The sequence below is a fragment of the Podarcis gaigeae genome (genome assembly GCF_964106915.1).
Source record: "Podarcis gaigeae genome assembly, chromosome: 6".
NCBI lineage: Eukaryota > Metazoa > Chordata > Lepidosauria > Squamata > Lacertidae > Podarcis > Podarcis gaigeae.
In genome coordinates this window covers 14086275-14112279 of record NC_139682.1, presented here as the reverse complement: position 1 = coordinate 14112279, position 26005 = coordinate 14086275, and the positions used below count along the sequence as shown (strand labels likewise).

General features: G+C 40.6%; 1 protein-coding gene and 1 long non-coding RNA gene across 3 annotated transcripts in view; one reads left to right on the top strand and one right to left on the bottom strand.

The window, feature by feature from the left end:
• LOC310847220 overlaps positions 1–26005 on the top strand; it is a 197388-nt gene that overhangs the window by 67970 nt on the left and 103413 nt on the right. The window lies entirely within an intron of this gene.
• The window catches only part of LOC310846963 (serine/threonine-protein phosphatase 4 regulatory subunit 1-like), a 42695-nt gene that overhangs the window by 4209 nt on the left and 12481 nt on the right, over positions 1–26005 (bottom strand). For both annotated transcript variants that reach the window (XM_083744183.1, XM_083744182.1), the window contains 14 exons: positions 24852–24998; positions 21112–21219; positions 18298–18363; positions 16786–16944; positions 15212–15366; positions 14023–14459; positions 12003–12220; positions 9857–9946; positions 9033–9218; positions 7895–8056; positions 4263–4363; positions 3050–3170; positions 2275–2409; positions 433–574 (listed from right to left, as the gene is read on the bottom strand). In XM_083744183.1, the coding sequence (XP_083600309.1) occupies positions 433–574; positions 2275–2409; positions 3050–3170; positions 4263–4363; positions 7895–8056; positions 9033–9218; positions 9857–9946; positions 12003–12220; positions 14023–14459; positions 15212–15366; positions 16786–16944; positions 18298–18363; positions 21112–21219; positions 24852–24998 (2227 nt within the window). The remainder of the gene's footprint in view (positions 1–432; positions 575–2274; positions 2410–3049; positions 3171–4262; positions 4364–7894; positions 8057–9032; positions 9219–9856; positions 9947–12002; positions 12221–14022; positions 14460–15211; positions 15367–16785; positions 16945–18297; positions 18364–21111; positions 21220–24851; positions 24999–26005) is intronic.

Below are 26005 nucleotides of genomic sequence, written 5' to 3'. Positions count from 1 at the left end.
CAGTGACAAAAGTCTGGAGAAACAAATGAACAAATTACAGCTTGCTGAAAGGCCATTAAGGAAAAGGCCAAATAAGACCCACTCGGGAAACTGGACTAGACTAGGAGTATATTCAGTCTGACTTAGCAGGGTTCTCCTTATGATGATATCTCAATTTGCAGTGGGTTTTCTGGGACACCAGAACCAGGAAGACACAAGTCCAACTGATTAATTCAGGGGTCAAAGCTGTGAACCACAGTAGGATGTATGTGTTTGGTGAGTAACCATCTCTATAAAGGCCTTTGTTGAAAAGGAATGAACAATTGAAATGCTCAATTTTTCAGATTACAATACGATTGTAATCCGAAACAAGTAGCAAAAGACAGCACTATTACTTAACTATGGAGATCACACTGCTAGAAAACAGTTTATGTGTAGAAGGAATTAGCATACCTTTCTCCAACAATGTTTGCCTCAGAGCTTTAGCAAGCAGAACCCTTACATTTGGCACGGGATCGGAAGCCAGACTTAGAAGGCTGGGTAACAAGTGTTCAACAAAATGGTCAGCAGGCATGCACTCCTCTTCAACGACTGCCTGCAAGAGAAACCCATCACACATAAATGCTAAAACACCAAGCATCAAGAGGTGGCATCTTCTGTGCACTAAGTAAGTAGCTTAGGAAAGCCACAAATTCTTTCAGCTTCCATCTGCAAAAAGGAGATAATAATAATGCCTTACAGGATTAAGAACAAAAAGAGATTTCGAGGAGGTCCAAAAGGATCTCTCCAAACTGGACGAATGAGTAGTAAAGTGGAAAGTGTAATTCAGTGTAAGCAAACATAAAGCTTACACCGGGGCAAAAATGCCTAATTTCACATAAGCATCAATGAAGTCTAAAGTGGTAGTGATTGGCTAGGAAGAAGACCTTGGCATCATGGTGGAGTGCTTGGAAAAAAATGACAAGTCAGTGTGCTGCATTTGTGAAAAAGCGATCACTAGGAAAGGGACTGAAAATAAAACTGCCAATACTGCAAACAGTTCTGATCAGCACACCTCAAAAAAACAAAAGCCACTGTAGGGCTGGAAAAGGTTCCGAAAATGGTACCCAAGATGATTCAAGCGGATGGAGCAACTCCATCACAAGCAATGATTGCAATATTTGCAGCTTTTTAGTTAAGAAAAAGAGGGCTCACTAGAGGTGTACAAAGTACCGCATGGGGCAAAGTAACTGAGCACAGAAAAGTTCTTCTCCTTCTCATATAAGTCCTAGAACCCAAAGTTATCCAACTGAAACTCTGTGTTGAAAGATTCAGGACAAACTAAAGAAGTGCTTCTTCACACAGTGCATAGTTATATGATGGAATTTGTTACTCCGAGATGTAGCAATGGCTATCAAATTGGATGGTTTTAAAATGTGACCAGACAAATTCACAGAAGATGAAGCTAGCAATGGATATTTGCCAGCATGGCTATGTCCTACTTCCTGTAGTGGAGGTGACAGGTCTCCGAACACCAATTGCTAGGGGACAAAGTGTGCTTTTGGTCTTCCCTTAGGGATCTGGTTGGCCACTGTGAAAATAATGTGCTAGACTGCATGGGTGTTTGGTCCGATCTTATGATTACAAGAAGATAACGTTTTCAAGGCTCTTGGAACACCCTAGGAGGGTACTTGAATGCAAAGTGTTTATTAATAAGAAGTATTCTCAACATCCCTCTCCAAGGGGGCACCTCAGTTTCCCTCGTGGTACAGTTTTAAGCAGCAATATAGGCTCTGATACATCAGAGCACCTAAGTAAATGGTATCAAAACAGGTGAGAAAAGTGGAGAAAAGGGGGGGGGTAATGTGTAGTAGTTAAGTGGGATGGCAGAACCTCCACTGAGAGTCTTGATAGGACTTGCTGCCAATGGATTTGAGAACTCTTTTGCTGGTTTTAATTGTGTTCTCTCAGTCATGAGTGGTGCCCCTCTGAATCGGAACCATTCAAACTAAATCCTTTATCATTAAGAACCCCAAAGTGCCTTAGTATCTATCCAAACAGGCACAAATTTAAAAGGCAGAAGATTCCATTACATCAATTCAAGATTATACATGGTTCCTCCTGTAGATGTTCATGTCATAACTCCTATCCCTTTCTTACTTCACACAACTCAAGAGTAGCATGCACACAGTTTCCCAGGTAGTCTTCCATCCAGCTAGCTTCCATGCCCTGCTTAGCTTCAGCAGCATAACTGTGTGAAGGCAATTCTGTTCTTTATTCACACCCTAGTCATGAAAGAAAGAAAGAAAATCCCACCTGGCAGATGAAGGCAAATGCTTGTCTTCCAACCCACTTGGAACAATGGCGGAACCTCACAATCAACTCATTAATGAAATTTAAACCCAGAGAGTTTGCACTGTTTGCATAAAATTTCTGTAATATTGCCACAACCTGGCGAGGAAAAAAAACAACAAAGGAAAGAATCAGGTCATGAATAGTAACAACTAAAGGTGGCAATGCTGGTGCAACTAATGCCTAAACGTTTTCCATATTTGTCCCTTAATAGTAAATGTTTTAGTCTTTAAATACACAGGACAAATCACAGGAAGATTATAGTGAAAATTAGGGCAGCAAGAAAAAATATATATGTTAAAGCAGTCTTGTAAAACAAAATATAACATGTATAGCAAATGTAAAGGTAAAGGTACCCCTGCCCGTACGGGCCAGTCTTGACAGACTCTAGGGTTGCGCGCTCATCTCACTCTAGAGGCCGGGAGCCAGCGCTGTCCGGAGACACTTCCGGGTCACGTGGCCAGCGTGACAAGTTGCATCTGGAGAGCCAGCGCAGCACACGGAACGCCGTTTACCTTCCCGCTAGTAAGTGTTCCCTATTTATGTACTTGCACCCGGGGGTGCTTTCGAACTGCTAGGTTGGCAGGCGCTGGGACCGAGCGACGGGAGCGCATCCCGCCGCGGGGATTCGAACCGCCGACCTTTCGATCGGCAAGCCCTAGGTGCTGAGGCTTTTACCCACAGCGCCACCTGCGTCCCTATAGCAAATGTAGACACAGGGAAAGTGCAAAAAGCCTACCAGCTTGAAGGAGATCCACCTGACTTCAGAAACTTTATCTGAACAGAGTGTTAGTGCAATATGCCGCAAGTAGTCATATACGTCATTGGGGTTATAGAGCTCCAGTATCAAAATGAGTTGCCTAAAATAAAACAGAAATAATAATTTACAACACTGTCTTATTGGTCAAAGAATCATAGAATTGTAGAGTTGAAAGGGACCCTGGGGGTCAGTTGGTCCAACCCCTGCAATGCAGGAATCTCAATTCCATCCAAAATCATACCAGACCCTGCTTAGCTTTGCAAGTGTGCTAGCAGTTTTATTGCTGCGCCACTAGGATGGCCATTCTATCTTCTTGCTCAAGAGGGGGTTTCGGGTGACTAACAATGCCTGGTAATTTATTTAGCAAAAAATTTATACTATTTCATCTAAGTAGTTTACAAAACATCTGAGAAGTTTACACACAAAAACCCCCAAAATAAAAGCAGTAAAAAACCAAGTTATTTTAAAAACAATTAAAACCAGCTGTAAACCAAAGAGAGATTAAAACACATCAACATCAACATGTCTGGATATGCTTGCCTAAACAAAAATGCTTCAAGCAGGCATCAAAAAGCATACAGTGAAGGCACCTGCCTGTTGTGAAAGTGTCGGTTGGGCCACACTAAAAGAACAATTTCTTACAAGTGCACGAGTGCTGTGTGGCATCTGTAATGGTGCCAGTTCCACAAATCAAAGCTGTCAAGTGAGCACATATTGGGTAAGGGGATCCTGTAAATAAGCTCTTAAGGGCTATATACAGCAACAGTAACGACTTGAACTTGGCCCAGTAATAAATTGGAAACCAGTGCAGATGTCTGAGAAGAGGTGTTATATGCTGGCAGGGTCTCACTCCTATCAGCAAATGTGCTGCAATGTTTAGAACATCAGCGAATTTTGAAAGCAAAGTACAAACTACTACCACTGTTTTATTAAACACTTTATATTTTGGAATCCACACAGCCAATATTACAACCATAATAAGAAATGTCAACGGATATGATACTTGTCGCTTAGAACTGAGAACCTTGTACTGAAATTACAAGGTTCTACACTAGATGTCAGTGTTATTACACAGAATGATCGGCTGCATAGATTTATAGTCCTGCTTTTAAGTGACCCTTGCTATAATTCAAAGCCAAATGGAAACCACTAAATAGCAAATACATACAAAACCGAAACTAGTTTCACTTACTCTGCAAGCTCATAACGAAACCGCCAATTCCTGCTGTTATCCGTAACCACAAATTCTTGTAGCTGGTAAAGGTACTCACGTCTTTTGTCAGCATGAAGCAACTACCCCCGCAAAACAAAATCCAAAATGAATTAATACTTCACAACTGAACCTATTAGCAACTGAGCATGAAGAGTAGTAGACCATATTCAATATTAATCTAGCACAATTCTGAAGCATTAAACATTTCTTTCCTAAGAACAACTTTTCCTCATTCAGGTTAAATGCTAGTCTGCTGTAGAGTTTAGTGTGCTGGATCAGGACTGGACTTTAGACCCTGCTCTGCCATGAAGCTAACCTGTTGGTTGACCTTGGGTTTGTCAGCTCAGACACAACTTCATGAATAAACAATAGTGGGCATGTTTGTGGGTAAGGAATTTCCTGACCGATAGGCCACAGACAGTGAGAATGGGACCTTACTATTCTTCTACTCTAGTATTAAGCACAGGAGCCCCTCAGGGGTGTGTGTTAAGCCCCTTTCTCTATTCCCTGTACACGTTTGATTGCACCCCACTGCATAAGTCCAACACAATCATCAAATTTGCGGATGATACAACAGTGGTGGGGCTCATTAGTGAGAATGATGAGGCTGCTTATAGGAAAGAAGTACAGGGGTTAATTCAATGGTGTAAAGAAAATAATCTTATGCTTAACACCAAAAAAACCAAAGAACTCATAATTGATTTTAGGAGAAAGAAAAGTGTATTTTTACCATTGCACATAAATGGCGAGGAGGTGGAGAGGGTTGGTGTCAGGGTTTCAGGGACAGAGAGCGAGGGGGAGGGGTCCCAGGGTGACGAGGAAGAGGACGACGATGACCCGAGGTTGTCAGTGAGTCCGTCAAGTGAATCCGAGGATTCCCAAAAGGGAGCCCCCCTGGTCAGGCCAAGGGGCAGTAGAGAGGGAAGCAGTCAGAAGCAGGGGAACGAAGAGGGAATCCCCAGTGGGGGTTGGAGATCGGGACCGGCCTCTCCGTCGGAACGGAGTGAAGGGGGTGGAGTTACCAGTGTGTCAGGAGGAGCAGAACAGGGAGCAGAGAGGGGAAGGAGTTCGGAGCAGAACGTCCTGCAGGAAGGGGAGGAGTGTAGTACCGAGAGTAGCGTAACGGTCGAAAGGAAGGTCAGAAGCAACGTACGCGCGCCAAGTTCAAATGTGGAGGCGCGCGGAAATGAGGAGAGCCCTGAGGAGGAGCCTGGTCCCAAAGCACGAAGGAGGGGGGAGCAGGCGTCAGAAGACTCAGCCTCGGGGGAGTCCCGAAGGGAGGGAGCACAGGGGGGCAGGAAGACCCTGCGGAAAAGGAAGGAGAGGAAAAGGTGGAGCAGTACAAGCCTCTTAAGCTGGTGCAGGGGCGGGACTGACTCAGAGGGGACTTCAAACATCTAAGGGTAACAGATGCTGAGCCACGGAGCTTGGATGTAACGACAACAATGTTCTTCAATAAAACCTTTTGTATATAACTTGGACTGGATTTTGGTCTCTTGTGAGCTGGGACCACGGGTGGCTCTGACAGTTGGTAGTTTTAAATACCTGGGCATTTACATCTCTGAGGACCTCTCATGGACTGCAAATATTAATATGGTTGTGAGGAAGGTGCAGGGGAGGTTGTATTTCCTGAGAATGCTCAGGGGATTGAATCTATCTCAGCACCTACTTCTGTCCTATTATCACAGTACCATTGAGAGTGTCTTAACCTATAGTATATTATCGTGGTATGGGAGCAGCTCTGAAATGGATAAAAAAGCTTTACAGAGAATAATTAAAATTGCCCAGAATGTTATTGGGCTCCAACTACCAACCCTGGATGAGATCTTCACGTCTCGCAGCTTGAAGAAGTCACACAATATCCTGAGAGATCCCACCCATCCTGCTCACAACCTCTTTGAACTGTTGCCTTCGGGCAGAAGATACAGGACAATGAAAACACGAACCACACGCCTTCTGAATAGTTTCTATCCAAGAGCTCTGATTGCACTAAATAATGATCTCAGGGCCAGTTGTAAGAAATAGCAAGCAGTGAGTAGTAAGGAATGAGATAGGTTTTAGGTTATGCTATGCTTCAAATAGGTTATGTTATATTCTGGATTATGTTATGTTCTAATAGATTATGTCTGCATAGGATGAGAGTGTTGGAGATACGTGCGAATGTGTATGTGAATCCGGTCTCGGGTGTTTGATTTTCGTTGTTGTGTATACTGTGTATATACGGACAATGACAATAAATTTATCTATCTATCTATCTATCTATCTATCTATCTATCTATCAGACATGTGAGCTTCCACAATCTGATCCTGGTTTGTTCTTACTAAACAAGCCACAGTTCCCTAAGCTGTGATGTAATGAAGAACTGTGGCTTCCTTGAAATATGAAGCATAAGCTTCCAATCTCCTCCTCTGGTACATGAAAGAAGAAAGAGAAGGAAGCCCACAAACCCAAGACCAACAAGGGCTGCTCATGCAGTAGGAAACCATGCCTTCCAATTATGGCGGAACCAGACCTCAACCTAAGCTACTAAACAGGGCTCTTAGGATAAAATGGGGAGAGAGAAAACAACGCCCAATGCCCTGAGGTATGTACACTACCCTAACAGAAGGACAATAATATAACAAAGAAATCTCAGTAGTAATTTGTTTCTGACAATGGAAGCACAGGGCTAATATAAAGTATCCCATTTCATTTGTCATTAATTTCACAGGTTCAAGTAGTCAAAACATTTGCAGATATTTCAATTAGGAAGCAGATCCTGATAATGCTGACCAGTAATTATTGTTTCACATAACTTCAACTTCTTTATGCAATGTGTTAATGATTTTAAGACCAATTTATACATTACAGTCCCTGTACAGTGGCTGCCTAAGCCATTCACCAGTATCAGTGCAGCAAAATACTTAAAAGCAAGTCCTATCTATGCATACTATCTACACACCAGGGTCACCTTTGAATTGGACATATATAGCATTTGCAGTTAGATACTACAGAGGTTTGGGCTGGTACACAGACTTAGGGGGCCTTCAGTCACAGAGTGATATCAGTGGGACTTCTCTAAGTATGATTAACAATGGACAATCATCCATTATGCCCACTATGAAAGTGCAGATTGGGAAATATATTTTCTGGTGGTGGTGGTGATGATGGTGGTGAAAATGTTTATGAATTAGTTATCAATTTTTTCCCCTTTCAAAAATTTAACATCTGGGCTCTCTATTGAATTAGTACATCCATTTTTGACACTTCTTCAACCATATGAAGCAATACATAACAATGCAGGTATGGACCGCACACCAACACAATGGGTTGCTATCCAATGCTGTGATAGCAGATTTCTGCTCAAGGAACCAGACTTCACTTTCCTCTCCTTCCTCCTGCAGCCCTTATGCACTCCCTAAATCAGCTCTGGAAGATCCCTCAATCCTCTGGAGCAGATTTTGAAGGTGCAGTTAGAGAGTGAGGAGTTAGCATGAAGTTAATCTTCAGAAATGAAACGTTTCCCCCCCCTCTTTTTTGGCTTTTCCATGTGCCTCTCTAGACCAGGGGCATGCATCTAAGAAAAATATAGCTGAAACAGAGCAAACATGAACAACTTAGCTCCATCTACCTTAAGGAAGTCATAAAGATGTTTAAGGATTCCAATTCGCACTTCATCCAGATCTTTTAAGAAGCCGTTGAAAATAGGCACTAGATCTGCTGCTGTTAACTGATCTCCCAAAATAACAGCCAGCTCGTGAATAGAGAAAGCGAGTGTCCGACGCACCTTCCACTGTAAACAGTTAACAAAAATGGAAAACAAGACTGAACTTTGCTGAGCAAATATAGCAAATTTAAAACAGCTATCAAACCACAAGGGCAACCAAGCACAGAGCATTAGCTTTTTCTAAAGGCCTCTTCTCTGTCTTCTCCTTCCGGTTTCCTTAGTTGATTGTGCCAGATTCTAACTTCATTCTTGGTCTTTGAACGCAACAGGGTACAGGAGGATAACAGGATTAATTAGCTATAATGCCCACTTCTTCCCCCTGGAAATAGTAGAACTTTTTGCATGAAGACAGTAAAAAGCTGTGCTTCTGGGAAGCTTTGCAAGAAGCAAAAACTTCCTTAGTCTCATTCCATAGCATAAAGTTATACCTCTGTAGAATTATTCGCCAACCTTCCACCTCAAGGTGGAAACGATTAGGGCCCCAAATACCACTAGCATTGCATCTGCCAGGAATATCATTTCTTAACTCGAAAAGAATTTGAGAGGGAGGGACATATATAGCAAGTTTAATTAAAAACATAATAACCTGACTCATGCAGACACTGTATGTCATATAGATTGTTTCATTTTATCTTAAGCTACACAGAGTTCATGGAAAGTAAATGGGGCATTTTATTTTTAAGCATAAAATGAACTTTGTTCTTTGACTGCATTGTGCATATGCACACCTCTCGATATTGGCTAGGAAAGGTGCTCTCTTCAACCTGCTATCCTGACAGACTGAAGCTGGATTAGTTAAAATGAACTGTAATCTTATTATGGGCCAGTGAGGAAGGCAAGCACTTTATGGAATTTGAAAGGTTTAAGTTGTATGAAGCTTCTCCTTCTCCCAGTCCTTGTAGCTGATGGGAACTTTTGGGGCTCCGTTAGGCAAACTAGCACAGACGAATGTGCACTAAATATCTCATGCTCCTTACAAATCTGACACATGCACCTGCAAAACATGCGGCGTTAAGTGATACTTGACTGCCATGTGCTTTACCTGTACATCTGATGCCAGGGTCTCGTAGGTGTCTTTCAAACAATGCCAGTTCTGCCTACCAAGTGTTAAGGCCACACCAGGAAGGCTGTACGCACAGTGTTTTGCAATTTCCGTATCAACAGTCTGTGCTCGAGCAGGGTCCGTCATAGATAAGTACTGGTCCAATAAAGGCTGAGGTATGATATCCTGGAGACAAAAAAAAAGTAAATTATTGATGATAATAATAAATTAAACCAGAGAAAGAATGTGTCAGCACTGAAAGACATCTGTTCACGTATAGCATTCCATCTCCCCGCTCCAGATGGCAACTGCACAGTGAAAACAAGCATGTGCAAAACAGCAGCAGTTACAGAATACACAGCAGGCCAAACTTTGTCAGCTCTATCATGGGAAATAGTTCATACACATGAAGTTCAGACGGATATGAGTTACAAATTACAGGTGAAAATAGAAATTTGTGTGCATTATTAAATTATATAGAAAATTTGTTTGTATATTTTAACTATGCAAATTATACCCATAATAAACCTGATTTAGGGCCTTGGTCACATGTTACTTTCTGAAGCTGGTGAATGAGACAGAGCAGGAAGAAAGCAGGACATGGGTGCATGTCCAAGAACGATCCACGCTCATAACCAGGCTGAGAAAAGAAGGCCTGATTAGCCTTTAAGCCTATATTCATTGCAGTTCACAAAAAAAGATTATACTTCAGATTCTGTCAGAACCAAAATACTAAGGCTGGCTTCTAGACATTGGTCTAAAATGTTTAATTTATGGGAGATGAACTTCCCTATAGCACATCATTAAGAAATAGTTGAAACAACCTGTAATTTTGATTTCTCTTCTTCATGAAGTGGATCATTCTTTTCTGCCTCTAAAGCTTTGCTGTCCCCACTGTGTTGCTCTTCTGAGTCCTGTAAAAGTGCATAATATGCATTTATGGAAAGAACAAAACAGTATCTGGGGCACCGCATTAAAATTCAGTACAACATGAACAGTGAACATCTATGTAAAAATTGAATCCATGCTGCAGTGCTAAAAAATGTAATCAAAACTATGCTAAGCCATACAAAGATGTAAGCACAGAGAAAAGGTTCTTTATTCATACGAGACTTCAAAGGTTCCATGACACCCATGGGGTTGTCTTGGTTTGTTATTAGCCCAGTGAGTCTAGCCCAGTGGTCTCACAGCAGCAGTTCCTCACTGGAGACCTATGCAATCCATGAATTCATGAATGCTCTGGGGTATTTTCTGATGGAGCTGGCAGCTCCACTAAGGCCCTTGTCTTGCTACTGAATAACAAGATGCAATGGGCCATTGATGTGATCTCTTTCAATCGTATCAATAGCCCATGTAGTTGTGGACAATGGAGCAGGCTGGATCATGCCTAGAGCACAAATGACATGGAACTCTGCAAAGAACTTGCCACATGAAAACGTTTCTGTTTTCGTTGGCCTATTCAAACACATAACTGGTTACATGTTTTATTGCGTTTCATTCTTTTAGATGTTTTTAAATGTGTTTATTCTACTTTTAATTTTAATACAAATATGTTTGCCACTCTGGAAGGGTGGGATATAAATTTGATGGGTAAAAAAAAAAAAGATGAATGAACATGTGTTATAGCACATAATCATACCTTTTCGGTGGCAGTGAAGGTCTACTTTACTGTCCCCACTGCCATGACACTGAGTGGTGTGAAGTTTATTAAGCTCTAACCTGGTGAATGGGTTATTACAATTCTCAAAAGCCTGCAGCAGCAAGCACCATGAGGATAAAATTACTTACCTCTGCAAAGTGTTAGATGCCACTGTTGTGATCAGTCCTGATGAAGTGTCCAATGCACCACCTAGACTTTTGGGGGGATAATTTTCAGCTTCTGAGGCCTGAGGATGTGGACAAGGTGCTTGCAGTGATTTGACTAACTGTGTGTCCTCTCAATCCTTGTCAGTCATGGCTAACTTGAGGTAGCCAGGGGACATGACCAGCTGTCCAGGGTACGATGAATGCACAACTACATGAGGGGTGTTGCCTGAAACCTTATAAAAGGGGCAATGCAACTCTCCTTTTGAAAACCCACCTTTGACACAGAGATATACAACCACTATAACCTGGTTGCAAACATGCCCTCCCTAAGCAAAGTATTTGAGAGGGTAGTGGTGGCTCAGCTCTAGGCACACTTAGAGAAAAATGATTGCTAATACCACGGATGGGGATGTGGTCCTCCAGATGTTGTTAGACTCCCAACTCCCATCATCCCCAGCTAGCGTGGTCAAAGGCTGTGGATTATGGGAGTTGGAATCCAGTAACTTCTGGGTCCATTTCAATCTGGATCCAGGTCTAGCTTGGCTACTTGATGGCCAGAATGATGGCCTTTATTAGCAAAGGGACTCAATATCCCAGCATCTTTTGATACCACTGATCATGGTATCTCCCTGGACCAGCTCTGGGTTGGAGGCAGTTTTGCAGTGGTTCTATTCTTATTTATGGAGCCAGGTTCTTAATTTGCTCTGGTACATATTGTAGAAAATTCAACGGTTCATTCGTTCTTCTACCCCATCTACCATGATGATACTACTTTCAACATTTCCTACATCCTACTGAAGGTGTCATTCTCAGTGGCCCATCTATAATTCTCAGACTCCTTTCTCCTGGGGATCTGCCAGTCTAAGCATTTATTTGAAGCATTGCAAGGCCTTGGTATCTGGACTGGATTTCAGGGGCTGGGATAAAGCCAGTACTCATACTCAGTTGTGTTTGGATAAATACACAGGCATGATTTAGTGCACTCTGCTAGTTACATTTGGCTGCTATTTTAAGTTTAGGCCCAGTGCCCTGCATTTTCAGGGTGGCAGACTACAAGTCAGAATAAGTAAGTAGAAGTCTTTAGTGGTACAAAATGACTGACAAGCCATTAACCCCCCCCCCAAAAAAAACATACTTATTTTTCCTACCATAACCAAAACTTACCATATTTTTAATCACAGGTGGACTGGGTGGGTTAATTGCCTCATCCTGGCTTGGCAATGATGATAAGGTGCTCGCATTCACTGAACTGGGATCAAGGACCAAACCTGGTGTATCTTCTGGGTAGTTCCCATTAACTTCTTCATTCTGCTTGATCTCATAGCAACCAACAGAATCAAGGTGAGCAGCTCTAAGTGCAGCAGACAGTACTTGAACCTGAGCTGATCAAATGGAACAAGTCCCATTAAGTTTGTTTTTCATGCCATCAAATGCCAACTTGTGTATGCCATCAAATGCCAACAGTGTCCTTCAGCTCTCTATATTGGACAAACAGGCCAAACCTTACGCCAAAGAATAAACGGACATAAATCTGACATCAGGAATCACAAGACAGGGAAACCAGTAGGAGAACACTTCAATCTCCCAGGACATTCTATACAAGATCTCAAAGTAGCTGTTTTACTACAAATGAATTTCAGAAATAGACTGGAAAGAGAAGCTGCTGAATTGCAACTTATTACCAAACTTAAAACCATGGAGAGACCTGGTCTGAACAAAGACATTGGATTCTTATCTCATTATACATGACAAAGCCATTTTTCACCTTTTCACCCCTTGCTTTTTCCTGTAAGACCTATTGCAGTCGTTAAGAGTCGTCAACAGGCTCATCACAGCTATCTGCCAATCACCCATTCCTACCACCCTTCTGAGTAATACCCCTCCCCACCTTCTCACTATATAGAAGGGTCTGGTAACTTCTGTTTCAGTGTATCTGAAGAAGTGTGCATGCACACGAAAGCTCATACCAAGAACTAACCTAGTTGGTCTTTAAGGTGCTACTGGAAGGAATTTTTTTGTTTTGACTATGGCAGACCAACACGGCTACCTATCTGTAACTTATTACACAGTAGTTCTTGAAAGGGATAAGACCTATTCTTCACAAATTTGCCTATCAATGCCTCTGTGCCTATACGGAAACTCTAGATTCAGATGCATTTTTGAAAGATTATAACTTATTTACAGATTAAGTATAGGAGGTTTTCAGCTGCGATCCTGTAAACATTTACATGAATTCAAAAAAATTACTTCTGAGTAAGCATATGGGATTCTGCTGTGAGATACATAAAACACCACAAAGATGACAATACAGAAATTTAAAGTTCACAGATGTAGAGAAGACCTGGCCCAGGATTTTTTTGGATCCCAAGCTAATCCCACTATTTCTATTTTTAGTACAATAACTAAAACCTCTTCACTGGTCCTAATAAATACATTTCTACTTTGGGCTGCTTTGCCCTCTGCTCTCATTTCTTATGCCTCATTTATTAGATACTATTGTGTTATCATATATACCATACATCTTGGTTTTACCAAGAGCTACTACTACACAAGACAGGCTTAGTTTTGCCTTGGTGATTAGCTAGGAGTAAAGTGACTAAGGCAGCAATCCTATAGATGCTTACTGAGGAGTAAACCCTACTGAAGACTTCTGAGTAAACAGGACTGTGTTTAAATCCTGATTTTATTTAAAGTTCAAACAACCAGACACCTGATCTAGCTTCTGTAGACAAACTACACTAGAAGCCAGCTGAATTCAGAGCTGATATTAGGAATTATGAGATCAACCTCCAAAACCCTAACGGCTCTTTTTTCTTCCAGGGCTGCAGTCCACTTTTAGATGCAATTCTAAACAGAAAGGAAGAAGCTGAGGACCTCAGTGAAGGCTGTACTGTGGCAGCACCCAAGTGCCAACACAACTGCCCTCCTTCCTACGACAACTCAAGCAGTAAAATGCTTTTTAGAACAGCAAGAAGTTTTCATCAAATGCTGCTGGAGCCAGACGGCACTTCCCATTTGTTAACTATAGAGAGATGTAGCTGGAATGTATTGTGGTTAAAGAGAACTGCATGCAATCCTAAGACAGAATAGTTCTTCATTATAATAAAACAATTGTGAGCAACATGTTTCCCAGAGCAAAATCTTTTGAAGAAGGGTCTAAGAACACAAGAGCGTAAGATCTTACCTTGAACATCTGGGTCATCCATGTGTTCCTGCAAACTCTGCAGAACTTTTTTTATCTCACTGCTGGCAACACAATTATTACAAAGAACTTCCGACACCGGGCAGCTCTCTTCGTGTATTTCAGTTTTGCACTGAAGCAGTTCTAGATCCTGACTTATGTCAGGAAGAGGAGGACGCCAGTATAAGAAGGTATTGAACACATCCTCTGCTGATTGGACCCTTGAGTTCACTTCCTGATAACTGTTGATTTGACATTCCTTAATATCCTTGGTCACATAAGGATCAGCATTATCACTCTGAGTCAATATAGTCTGATCTACTCCAATGTTTACTTGTATGGCTGAACTTTCCTCCGTTGCATCTGAATTTGAATTCTCACAGCTAGCAGAAGGCCTGTCTGTCAGTGATTCCAATTTTCCCCCCACTTGCTCCTCTGAACTGAAAACAGAAGCAGAATTTTTTAAAAATTGAAAAAACAAATTTCACTTAAACATGGTATCTTAAGTAATACTTTAACTGCAATAATTTCAACTTTTCTCTAAATATTCCTTTCAAAGATGCTTCAGACCTCCTAAGATGTCCTTAGCTGATACTGAGGTGTGCAAATATGACATCTGAAACTACCAGCTTTTATCACAAGGACACTTTTCTGTGTATTTTGAAGTTTATGTTATCTACATAGCTAATAGAAGCCCTCTCTCACTTTATTTTAAGAACTTAAAAATATGAATTGCATTGAAACTGCAGACTAATTGATTTGAAAAACAAGTAAAAGACACCCTACTACTTAGGGTATGGGTGTGTATATGTGTACCAGTTATTGTCTTGGACCAAAGAATAGAGTTCAAGGTTCAAATCACCGTTGGCCCAGTTTGTTTTTAAGTATGGTTTAATATAATCTGCAAACTATAATTTAATGTGAACTCACAACTTACTGGCTTGTTACAACATCTGAACCCAGGCTCATGGTTTGCTTCACTCCAAGGGAGTCACAAACAGTAACCAAGATTTGTTTTTGACTTACTGCACATGGTTTATTTGGGGTGGGAGGGGGACCATGAACCTGGGTTCAGGCATCACAGCAAGTCAGATCTTGGCTTGTTTCCTAGTGGCAGTGGGATGGGGAAAGACCATGATTTAATGTGACATGTGAACTAGGCGATAAACTAAACTAAGCCAAATCACTGTACCTGGATAGCACGTCATTTGCATTGTTGCCTGTTGGGCATGGACTGGAAGGCCGGATACTAAGTGTCCCATCCTCCCGAATATAAAGACCAGCACTGGAAGGGTTTGCAAAAGTAGAAATAAATGGCCCGAGAGACTGGAAAGCAGCTTGACGAACCTACGGTATTGGAAAAGTAAGAAGACACAATTGGCTTGATAACTATACTTCTGGAGACAAGTGTACACTTTGCTGTTCCAATATGATTCCAAAGTATCCCAATCAACTAAATGGAAGGCATTAGGGCAAGGATAATGGTATACAGTATTTTCACTGCTAGAATGAGGTAAGTTTTAACCGTTTCAGGGATTTGGACCAATGTCAAACATCAAACAGCTAGATATAAGGCATCAACAGATATCATGAGAATGCAGCTGCACACTGTTTTGTATTATATGGGTTACTTACTGGAGGGAGGGGAATCCATTTCTGAAACATAACAGGTGGTATGCTCTGTCAGGAGTGCTCTGATGGTGTTTCCTGCTTGGCAGGGGGTTGGACTCGATGGCCCTTGTGGTCTCTTCCAACTCTATCATTCTATGATTCTATGAGGTGATTGGTGCCTGGATTAAGTCCACATTCTCCCCCAAGTAGGTGGTCTGTTGTGCTTTCAAAGCTAGCAACTGACCAGCTATTAGGCACTTCATGTACAACTCTCCAGTCTAGCAGGAGAAAATGCACATGCAGCCCAGATGCCTGGGCTATGAACATTCAGCAACAGAAACCACACATGGTATGTATGTACATGTCAAGGAGCCAGTCCAGAAAGAGATCACTGAGACTGAAGTTTCCTCACTCAAAAAGATGCTAGAATTCATAGCCAACACTTCAAGAATGACATTTCATTCATCTCAAGTTAAGGAGCTTACACCAGCAGAAAAATCAAACACACTACTACACTTTGGTTCAAAAAAAAAAAAAGGAAAAATATCAGTATGATTCATATTATTACTTGTTAACAAATAAGATAATGCTTTGAGGTAACTAATAGTGCTTAAAAACCTAATGGTTAAAGAATAAAAATAACTTTTGAGCAAACTATACGATATTATTACGAGTATGGATTTAACAAAAAAATACACAAAGATAATTTCCTTTAACCCTTAGCATAACAGAATTACTTTTATGTTTTGCAGCTAAGGACTTAATGCCAAAGGCTTCACTGAAGAGATGTGTTTCAAAAAAGTAAGATGGCCCATCGGGACCATGAACATTTACAACAGAATAAACTCTAAATTAAAAGGGCTGTCACAAGTCATCTCTGTATGGAAGCAAAAGGAGAAAGCTGATCAATATGCAATCATGAAGAGTTGATTAAAGTCTGCTTTTGACAGCTGAACTACTATTTGCTTGCTTAAAAAGCTTCCATCATGCTTCAGCTAACAGAAACAGAGCTTTAATGACTTGCAATTAATTAGCTGAGAGGAGCAAGTCAAATAAAACATTCGATAATTGTCACTTGAGCTAGTCACGGTCATTTATCAAAAGACAGAAAAGTACAACTGCAATTTAAGATGGACTAATTCACTCTCTACTTACCCATCTGCAAGGGTCACTGATGAGACTAATAAAGAGGGGAGACAGCTTGCTTCTCCGAACTTCAGGTGAAATGGTGTAGGAGACCGCCATAAAGCATTCAGCACAAGCTTTTCGCATACCCCAAACGCTATCAGAGCAGAGCTCAAAAAACTTCGGAATCTACCAAAATAAAGACATATCAGATCAAACAGTTCTAAAATAGCAATTTTACTGATTGCACTGCAGCCCTCAACACATCTCCTGTGAAGACATTTACTTCCAAATAATTATTTGAGGTTTCGAGTAAGGGTTCTCTTTTGAAAACATCATTTGGCTAGCAGTTTCTAGCAAACAGCAGCAAATGGCATCAAGTTAACAAATAAATTAAAGGATTCAGGTTTATTTTGGTAATTTGGTAATTCTGGCTACAAATACTACGTGCAGTTGCACATAAACAGATACTTATGTCACAGAAGAAAGCTAAGCCGCCTGAGACCGTCAATCTGATTTATTTCAATCCGTGAAGAGAAGCTGACAGCAGGGTCAGATACCTTTACAAATATTAATGTCCTTTCAGCAAGGCTTAAAGAAGGAATGCTAATGCTGAAGGATTATCCTTGCAAATTGAAGTTATCAATAGCAACCACCATGGCTAGCTAAAGATCAAGCACGACAGTTTTAGCTTGAGGGAGAAATCTGACACATGGCTGAATTTCTGAGACTTTAGTTTTACAAGTCTCAGGGGGGAGGAGAGAGGAAAAAAGAAAGAGAGCTGCTAGCTTGGGATCAAAACAACCTTGTTACAGTGCTGCTATGAGCATGCCATGGGTTGCTGTTTTTAAGTAACATTGATGTATTCTTCAGCCACCCAACACCCACCCAGTATCATCTATTCATAAGCCGTGTTATATGTGTGCCTTGGTGCATTTGATGGAGTTGCTCCAAGGTTTGATTTCAAGGGTGTCCAGAGACAGTGCATCAGACACACTTCATCAAAAGAAAGCATGCACTTCTGGATTCTCTCTCTTTTCATTAGAGATTTGGCTTAAACCAGTTCTGTGTTAAATGTATTTAAGTGTATTAAAAGCCCTAAATGGTTTAGGACTAGGTTCCCTGAAAATCACGTCTTCCCACATTTGCCTACTTGACCCTAAATATATTCTTTAGAGGTCCTGTCCAGGTGCCCTTACCAAGTGAATAGATGTAGCTGATTATCAGAAAGACAGGCTTTTTACGAGTGGCATGTGGGCTACAGAATAGTCTCCACAGAGAGGATAGCCTGACACCTTCTCTGTGGTGTTTTTAGTACTAGATGAAAAAGCTTTTATTCACCTAGACTGCACATTGTTTTATTATATTGTCTGTGCAGTTAGGAGTTTTCCCCCTGTTTTTTATTGTGGATTTTATTGATTATCTGTTGCATTTTTAGTATTTAGATACTTTAATATGTAAGACTCTCAGCAGATATTACTGATGGGCTGCTCTTTAATTTAATAAAATGACACAGCTTCAAGACCCAAAACTTTAACATACCAAGTTCTTTTCTGTGGCTTCTTGCCCCACAGCATTGCAAATGTCTCCAAAGTTTGCTGCACAAACCTAAAACAAGAGAAACAAAAACTTTGTTTGCTTTTATGTATCAATTCTGAATCCGTATGTCTTTCTTTAAACTGATCAAATTACAGTTCTTCACAGAGTAAGAATTTGTTTTAGAAAGAACCTTGCTACCTATGCTCCCAACCCAGAAAATATACTTTTATGGTATGTTTCCTACTTGCAGGCATTATTAATCATATTAACTGCATAAAAGTCTACGGGGTATGCTACTCAAATATTTTAATGCATACTAACAGCTGCTCAACAGATTTCATAGAGATTGTGTGATAAGCAGGAAATGACTGAAAGGAAATATAGGATCATCAATTCTGTGGCCCTTATTCAAGAAAGCACAAGTACATGATTAACTTAATGTACAGGTAACTCACAACTTATGTGGGGTTACATTCCTCGTCATTGTGTGTATAAGCAAAACCATGTAAAGCCAGAACAGCAATCTCGCAATTATTATTTTTCAGCAACAGGTGTAAAGAAGCAAGAACTTATTTTAAATAAGTGTAAGTTGCGAGTTACCTGTACATTTCACTAAAGTGGAAACTATGTTTTGGCCAATATATGAAAAAGAAAATGTTGCTTTTTAATGGCATACAGACAGAGAGATGAGAGAAACACATTGAGTTTTACTGGTACTTACAGCTGAAGATAATTTAACCTCCACATTTGAACAGATAAATTCTAATGTAGATGCACAAATAAGTCTTAAATAATACCGCCAATACCTTTCCAATACCGCCTTTTACATAAAATTGGACTCAGACCCAACACAAGAATACAAAAAAGAACTGAACAAGATTGTTAAGGAGCTACCCCCACACATCCAAGAACAGATCCTCACTAACACACCAACAGAACCTCGACCAGGAACTTTCTATCTTCTACCTAAAATACACAAACCAGGAAATCCAGGACGCCCCATCATTTCAGGTATTGGCACTATTACAGTGGGTGTCTCCGGTTATATGGACTCTGTTCTGAAACCATATGCCATCAGTGCTCCCAGCTATGTACGTGACACCACAGATTTTCTGAGGAAAATACAATCTTTAAATAATCTTCCCAACAATACTATACTAGCTACTATGGATGTGGAATCTCTGTATACCAACATCCCACACAACAATGGTTTACAAGCTATAAGGAACACCATTTCAGATAAAACCACAGCGGACTTTGCCACCAAACTCTGCCAATTTGTCCTTACCCACAACAACTTCAAATTCGGTGATGACCTGTTCCTTCAGATCAGCGGCACAGCAATGGGCACCCGCATGGCCCCACAGTATGCCAACGTCTTCATGGCAGATTTAGAACGTTTCCTAAACTCCTACCCACTCAAACCTCTCTTGTACCTGCGATACATTGACGATATTTTTATCATCTGGACACATGGTCAACAGACCCTGAACACCTTCCACCAGAAATTCAATGATTTTCACCCCACAATCAACCTAACTATGAATCAATCTATGCAAGAAATACATTTTTTGGACACTACTATAAAAATACAGGATGGGCACATAGACACCACCTTATACCGTAAACCAACTGACCGACAAACATATCTACATGCCTCTAGCTACCATCCCAAACATACCAAACAGTCCACTGTATATAGCCAGGCACTACATTACAGCCGCATCTGTTCCAATTCTACAGACAGAGACTCTCACCTAAGAGATCTACAGCAAACCTTTTTAGAACTAAAATACCCAACAGATGAAGTTAGACAACAGATCAACAGAGCCAGACTGATACCCAGAGAGAACTTGCTGCAAGACAGACCCAAAAAAGAAAATAACAGAACACCTCTAGTCATCACATACAGCTCCCAAGTTAAAACAGTACAACGCATCATCAGAGATCTACAACTTCTCCTGGACAATGACAGTTCTCTTTCTCAAGCTCTGGGAGGAAGACCTTTCATTGCCTACAGACAGCCACCCAGTCTTAAACAACTCCTAACCCACAATAATACTACAACCAGACCTAACACGGACACTGGCACCAGAGCCTGCAATAAACCCAGATGCCAACTTTGCTGCCACATACACCCGGACAACACCATTACTGGCCCCAACAACATCACACATACCATCTCGGGACTATTTAATTGCTCATTGTCTAACATTGTGTATGCCATCAAATGCCAACAGTGTCCTTCAGCTCTCTATATTGGACAAACAGGCCAGACCTTACGCCAAAGAATAAACGGACATAAATCGGACATCAGGAATCACAAGACAGAGAAACCAGTAGGAGAACACTTCAATCTCCCAGGACATTCTATACAAGATCTCAAAGTAGCTGTTTTACTACAAAGGAATTTCAGAAATAGACTGGAAAGAGAAGCTGCTGAATTACAACTTATCACCAAACTTAAAACCATGGAGAAACCTGGCCTGAACAAAGACCTTGGATTCTTATCTCATTATACATGACAAAGCCATTTTTCACCTTTTCACCCCTTGCTTCTTCCTGTAAGACCTATTGCAGTCGTTAAGAGTCGTCAACAGGCTCATCACAGCTATCTGCCAATCACCCATTCCCACCAGCCTTCTGAGTAATACCCCTCCCCACCTTCTCACTATATAGAAGGGTCTGGAAACTTCTGTTTCAGTGTATCTGAAGAAGTGTGCATGCACACGAAAGCTCATACCAAGAACTGACTTAGTTGGTCTTTAAGGTGCTACTGGAAGGAATTTTTTTTTGTCTTAAATAATAAGCACTAACCTTCCGGACTTGAAATAGTTTCCCATCACCACAGAGCTCACAGAATCGGGGAAGCAGCAACTGTTCAACGGTTGATTTGTTCACCATAGAAGCCATTTTGCAGATTATCTAATAGGGGAAAAATATCTCAATTCTTTCTCTCCATTTAAAGTTCTCCTCTTGAAACTTAGCAGTTCTGTTAAAAATTATGTTAGACAATGTGACTTCTGTATATGAACTTCTTATGGCTTAGAAATCAAATTCATCAGATATTTACTTATTTATTTGGTTAAAGCAATTTTTCCTCACTTTTCAGAAAAAAGAAAAAGCTCCTAGAACAGCTTACAAATATCAGTAGTAAGATAGCCCCAGTCCTCAGGCTTACAATCTAAAAAGCTTGACACAGAAGTAAAGGGGACAGGAAGTGGGGAGAGAGAGAAAGCAAACTCAGCTGCTAGTTCTTTGTTAAAGATTTCCTGTAACAACCAGTTGGATTAGAAAGAGTTCAAAGGAGAAAAGGAGCCAAATGTTGCTAGTTTCTGAGTTCAGCCAATGGAAAGGCCCTGCTTAGGAACCAATTTTTGTTTAAAACCAGGGTATAAATTTAGCAGACAGTGAACATTCAGATCCCATTTTTTCCACCCATAAAAGGCTCCCATCCCTCAGAGCAAACCAAATAATTTCTGTGCATCTTTGACTATAACACCTTTTCCAAAAGCAGAATCAGTTTTTTTTCTCAAACATTAAGAATTAGAACATTTTCTAAAAACATTTAAAAAATGTTACACTGCATGAATGTTTGTACTACCTATCCTGACTCTTGTAAAATTATTAAATTGCCAATAGCACAAAAGTTCATTCAAATATTGTAAATACAAGACTCCTAAACTTTGCTTCTTTTCTTTTAAAGTCTCAATATGTTTATAGAATATATTAAATAGTATATGGTTTTTAAAAATCACAGCTTCCTCCTTCTCAAATGGTTCAGTCATTGTGACTAAATGCAAAGAAAGAACTTGGAGAACATTATCCTATTCTGACTTTAATGGAATTGTCAGTCCTTGAAAAAGACATATGGCATTCAGATGTTACATTGGAAATTGGCCCAAGCAACTCCCAAACAAGAAACTGCAGTCTTGCTGGTAAAGTCATTTTATGGGTGAAGTGTCAGACAGCCATGGTAAAATGAAATTACGAATGTTCACATTTTGTGGATACACAGCGGATTTCTTGCAAATGATCTGAAGAACTCAATACACTTAGGAATTAGAAAATTTAAGCAACTATTTATAGTCAAGTATAAATTTAAAAGAAGCAATGATGCTAAAGATTTTTGGACACCACATCAAGAAGAAACATAGCTTTAAGATAGTACTTTTAGGGAAAATTGCCAAATATTTTAATGCTGGAATTTATAACCCATTAATAGAACTATATGTGAATACTTGGAAGGATTATATTTTCTTTCAGTTTAATTCTTTTAGCAGCTGGAAAATAAAATAACACTTTTTCCTTATTTTGACCTTTTCCTCCAGTTATATTATTGGTCCATTGTGGGTTTAACTGAACTGGAATATAACAATTTTGATGGATAACAGGTTAAGATAACACTTCACAGCAGTGACTTCAGAGCCAAGGAAAGTGAGTATAACATGCCCAGTTCTTCTTAAATTTCTGCAGCCCAAGAGCAACTGAAAACTAATACTGAGGCTGATACACAGTTCTTATGCGAAGAAGTGGTCTGTTTTGTGGCTGCCAGTGTCCGTTATGTTGGAGCTTACTTAGACTTTTTAAATTTGACAACATATTTCAATGTGCTTTCAGAACAGCTGTGTTTTGTTGACACTAATCTAGGATTCCTCTTTTTTAAAAGGAAAGCAGGAGGAGATACGAATACTAATACTTAAAAATACTTCAAGCTCCTACAGACTCAATAGTCATGTTTGCCTGTCATTGTAAGTCATAATTATGGGTTCACCTCTACTCCTGTGATGGGAGGAAACAAACTGTGGTCCATGGAATAGCATTACAGAGAAACCAGGGGTCATGATTTATTTCACTCCCAAAAAACTATGATCTCCAGTTAAAGTATGCTCTTAGTTTATTAACTACAGTTTGCTGGGAGGAAAACAAGCACAATCTCTGGTTTAGCTGTAACACTAAGCTAGAGTTGTTTTCTCACAACACCAGCTAAATTTCACTTGTGCAAGATAAGCATGGTTTGTGGCTTACTGTGATGTGCGGATATGACCCATCTCTAGACTCTAGATCAACAATTTGCAATGGTAGACTGTGAACTAATTGCAGGTCACAGAATATTCATGAGGGTGACACAGCAAGTGGCAAGCGGCTTGTGCTGAAAGTAATGTGTGAAAAAGGAGTTGATTTGTGACTCCCTAATCAGAAAGTTTGACCAAACTGCGGCAGGCAGTGGAAGACAGAAGTGCCTGGCGTGCTCTGGTCCATGGGGTCACGAAGAGTCGGACACAACTAAACGACTAAACAACAACAACAAATCAGAAAGAATGATTGATAGATCCTTCCAAGAGATAAATTTTATGAGTGGGTTCTTTTAGTAAGCAATATGGAGGCAAAGAAATTGGCTCTTTTGCAGTGGCCTCATCATTGTGGAATGCCCTCCATAGGCTTTTTTTTTTTAAAAAAAAAAGTGTTCTTGTGTGCGTTTTTTTAAGCTACAGCTCTCTGTCAAAGGTAATTTTCAGTCCCTCTAGTACAGAGGTTGGCATTTTTTTTAGCCATGGGCCGGTCCACTGTCCCTCAGACCTTGTGGTGGGCTGGAGAAGCAGCACCGTAGGGGGGAGCTGGAAGAAGAGGCGAGGGGGGCAAGTAGTTATCCTCTACACACCCCACCTCCAGCTGCTGCGCTTACCTTCCCTGGGGCTGCCACCACCACTGCCACTTCTCATGGGTAGGCAGAGCGAGCTTGTCCGCTCCGCTCTATGGCCCACAGGAGCACCAGAGCGGCGGTAGCGGTGGCAGAGAGAAGATGAGCGGTGTGAAAGGGCTGGTTCCGGAGAGTTGCTGCTTAAAATGGCACTCAGCCAGCTTAGCCCAGCCCCCTTCCTCTTCTAGGCAGGGCGGGGAGAAGCCAGGAGGAGGGAGGGAGGAGGTGCTTCTGTAGTGTTTGTGAGGGAGAGGGAGGAAATGGAATGGCGCAGTGGGGGGGGGGAATGGCACAGCCCAAACGAACAAAATCCCCACGCCAATCCACAGACAGTCTGCGGGCCGGATCCTGAAGGCAATTGGGCCTGATCCAGCCCATGGGCCTTAGTTTGCCAACCCCTGCTCTAGTACACCTACACAGAGGCCCTCCTCGTATTACCAGCTTGTGACCCGAATGCTAAAAAGGATGAGCACTCTTGTACTCAGAAAGTCCAATAAAGAGGTTCTCCTACAAGTGCCGCACTTCCCCTTCCCTTATTACATTCACCTTAGAACTCACTTCACCTGTAGGATGAGGTCAGCAGGGGCTAAGCCTGGTCATGTGGCTTGATACACTATCAAGCACATCTGGCACATCCTTTACTCCTCTCTCTCTCTCCCTCACTGTATCGTCACTTAAACAACAAATTTAAAACTAGACCAGTCAAGAATAAGAAGCCAATAACAAAGGTGGAATTACACCTGTATAGTCTTCAGTTATTTAACTTTGTACAAACAAGTTAAGATGGTAGATATAGGACTTAGTTTCCTACTGCAAATTTAGAAGAATTTCCAAATGAAAGACAACTGCTACTTACGTTTACAGCTTCCACTTTGTATTCATCATCACTCTCAGGAGCAGAAAGATCTAACAGGATTGGACACACTTTATTTTCAATATCATATTGACCGACAAGACCTTGTTCCAGTAGTATGAGTAGGGAATCCTGGCTTGCTTTTCTAACCTATCAATGTACAAAGGAGAAAATGAAAACCAGTAAGAAAGAATTCCCCCCCAATATGCAATAAATGTTGCAGTAGCAGCACTGAAAATCAGAAAAGCTAATTCATGTTCTTCTGCATTTAACAGCTTATCATTGCCTTTTGTTTGTAAAAGTATTATTATAAGGGCACTGTGAAAAAGGTCATCTCAGATTCAATTCAGTCTAGCTCACACAGAATACATGTGAGCACCAGAGTTACATCCATACACTAGAACTACTAGATAAGGTTTCCTGCTAGCTAGAAAGACACTAAATTGGAAATGTTCAGGAACAGTCATTTCCTGAACAGTTATTGAAAGATAACCTCCAAACTCACATCTGTCTTAGATTTGTACACTTGCTTTAAAGAGTATATCAGAGCTACAAATGACCTCCTCCCTATGCTAATTATTATTATTATTATTATTATTATTATTATTTATTTCATTTCTCTACCGCTTTATATTTTTAAGAAAAATCTCAAAGCAGTTTGCAGCATATTAAAACATCAATAAAACAATCCAGAATCAAACATTTCTGAAGAAAGTCAAATATAGAGTATACAGTCAAAGCAACAAAATTAACAGAAAACTAAAATATTATCTTAAAGATTTCAAAATAAAACATTACAAAAGAGGTCAACTACAGAATACATATTTAACACAAAGTCGACAAAAAAAATTAAGAGCTTTTGTCACATCATCACTTAATTTAAGATGGTAAAAAAAGCTATTACCTTGGGTAGGAGATGTAATGCAAGAACCTGAATGTGACTCAAGGAAAATAGCAAGCGTGCAGGACTAAAATTGGGGGTTTTCTCACTTATCTATATAACTGTTATTTATTATGATGGCAACAACCTTAAATCAATCCACCCTAGAACTATCTCATATACTCTAATGATATAAACAAGCCTCTTACTCACATCTGCAGAAACAGCTGCCACCTGAGAAGGAATTCCAACTTGCTAATATATTTAATACTCTGCC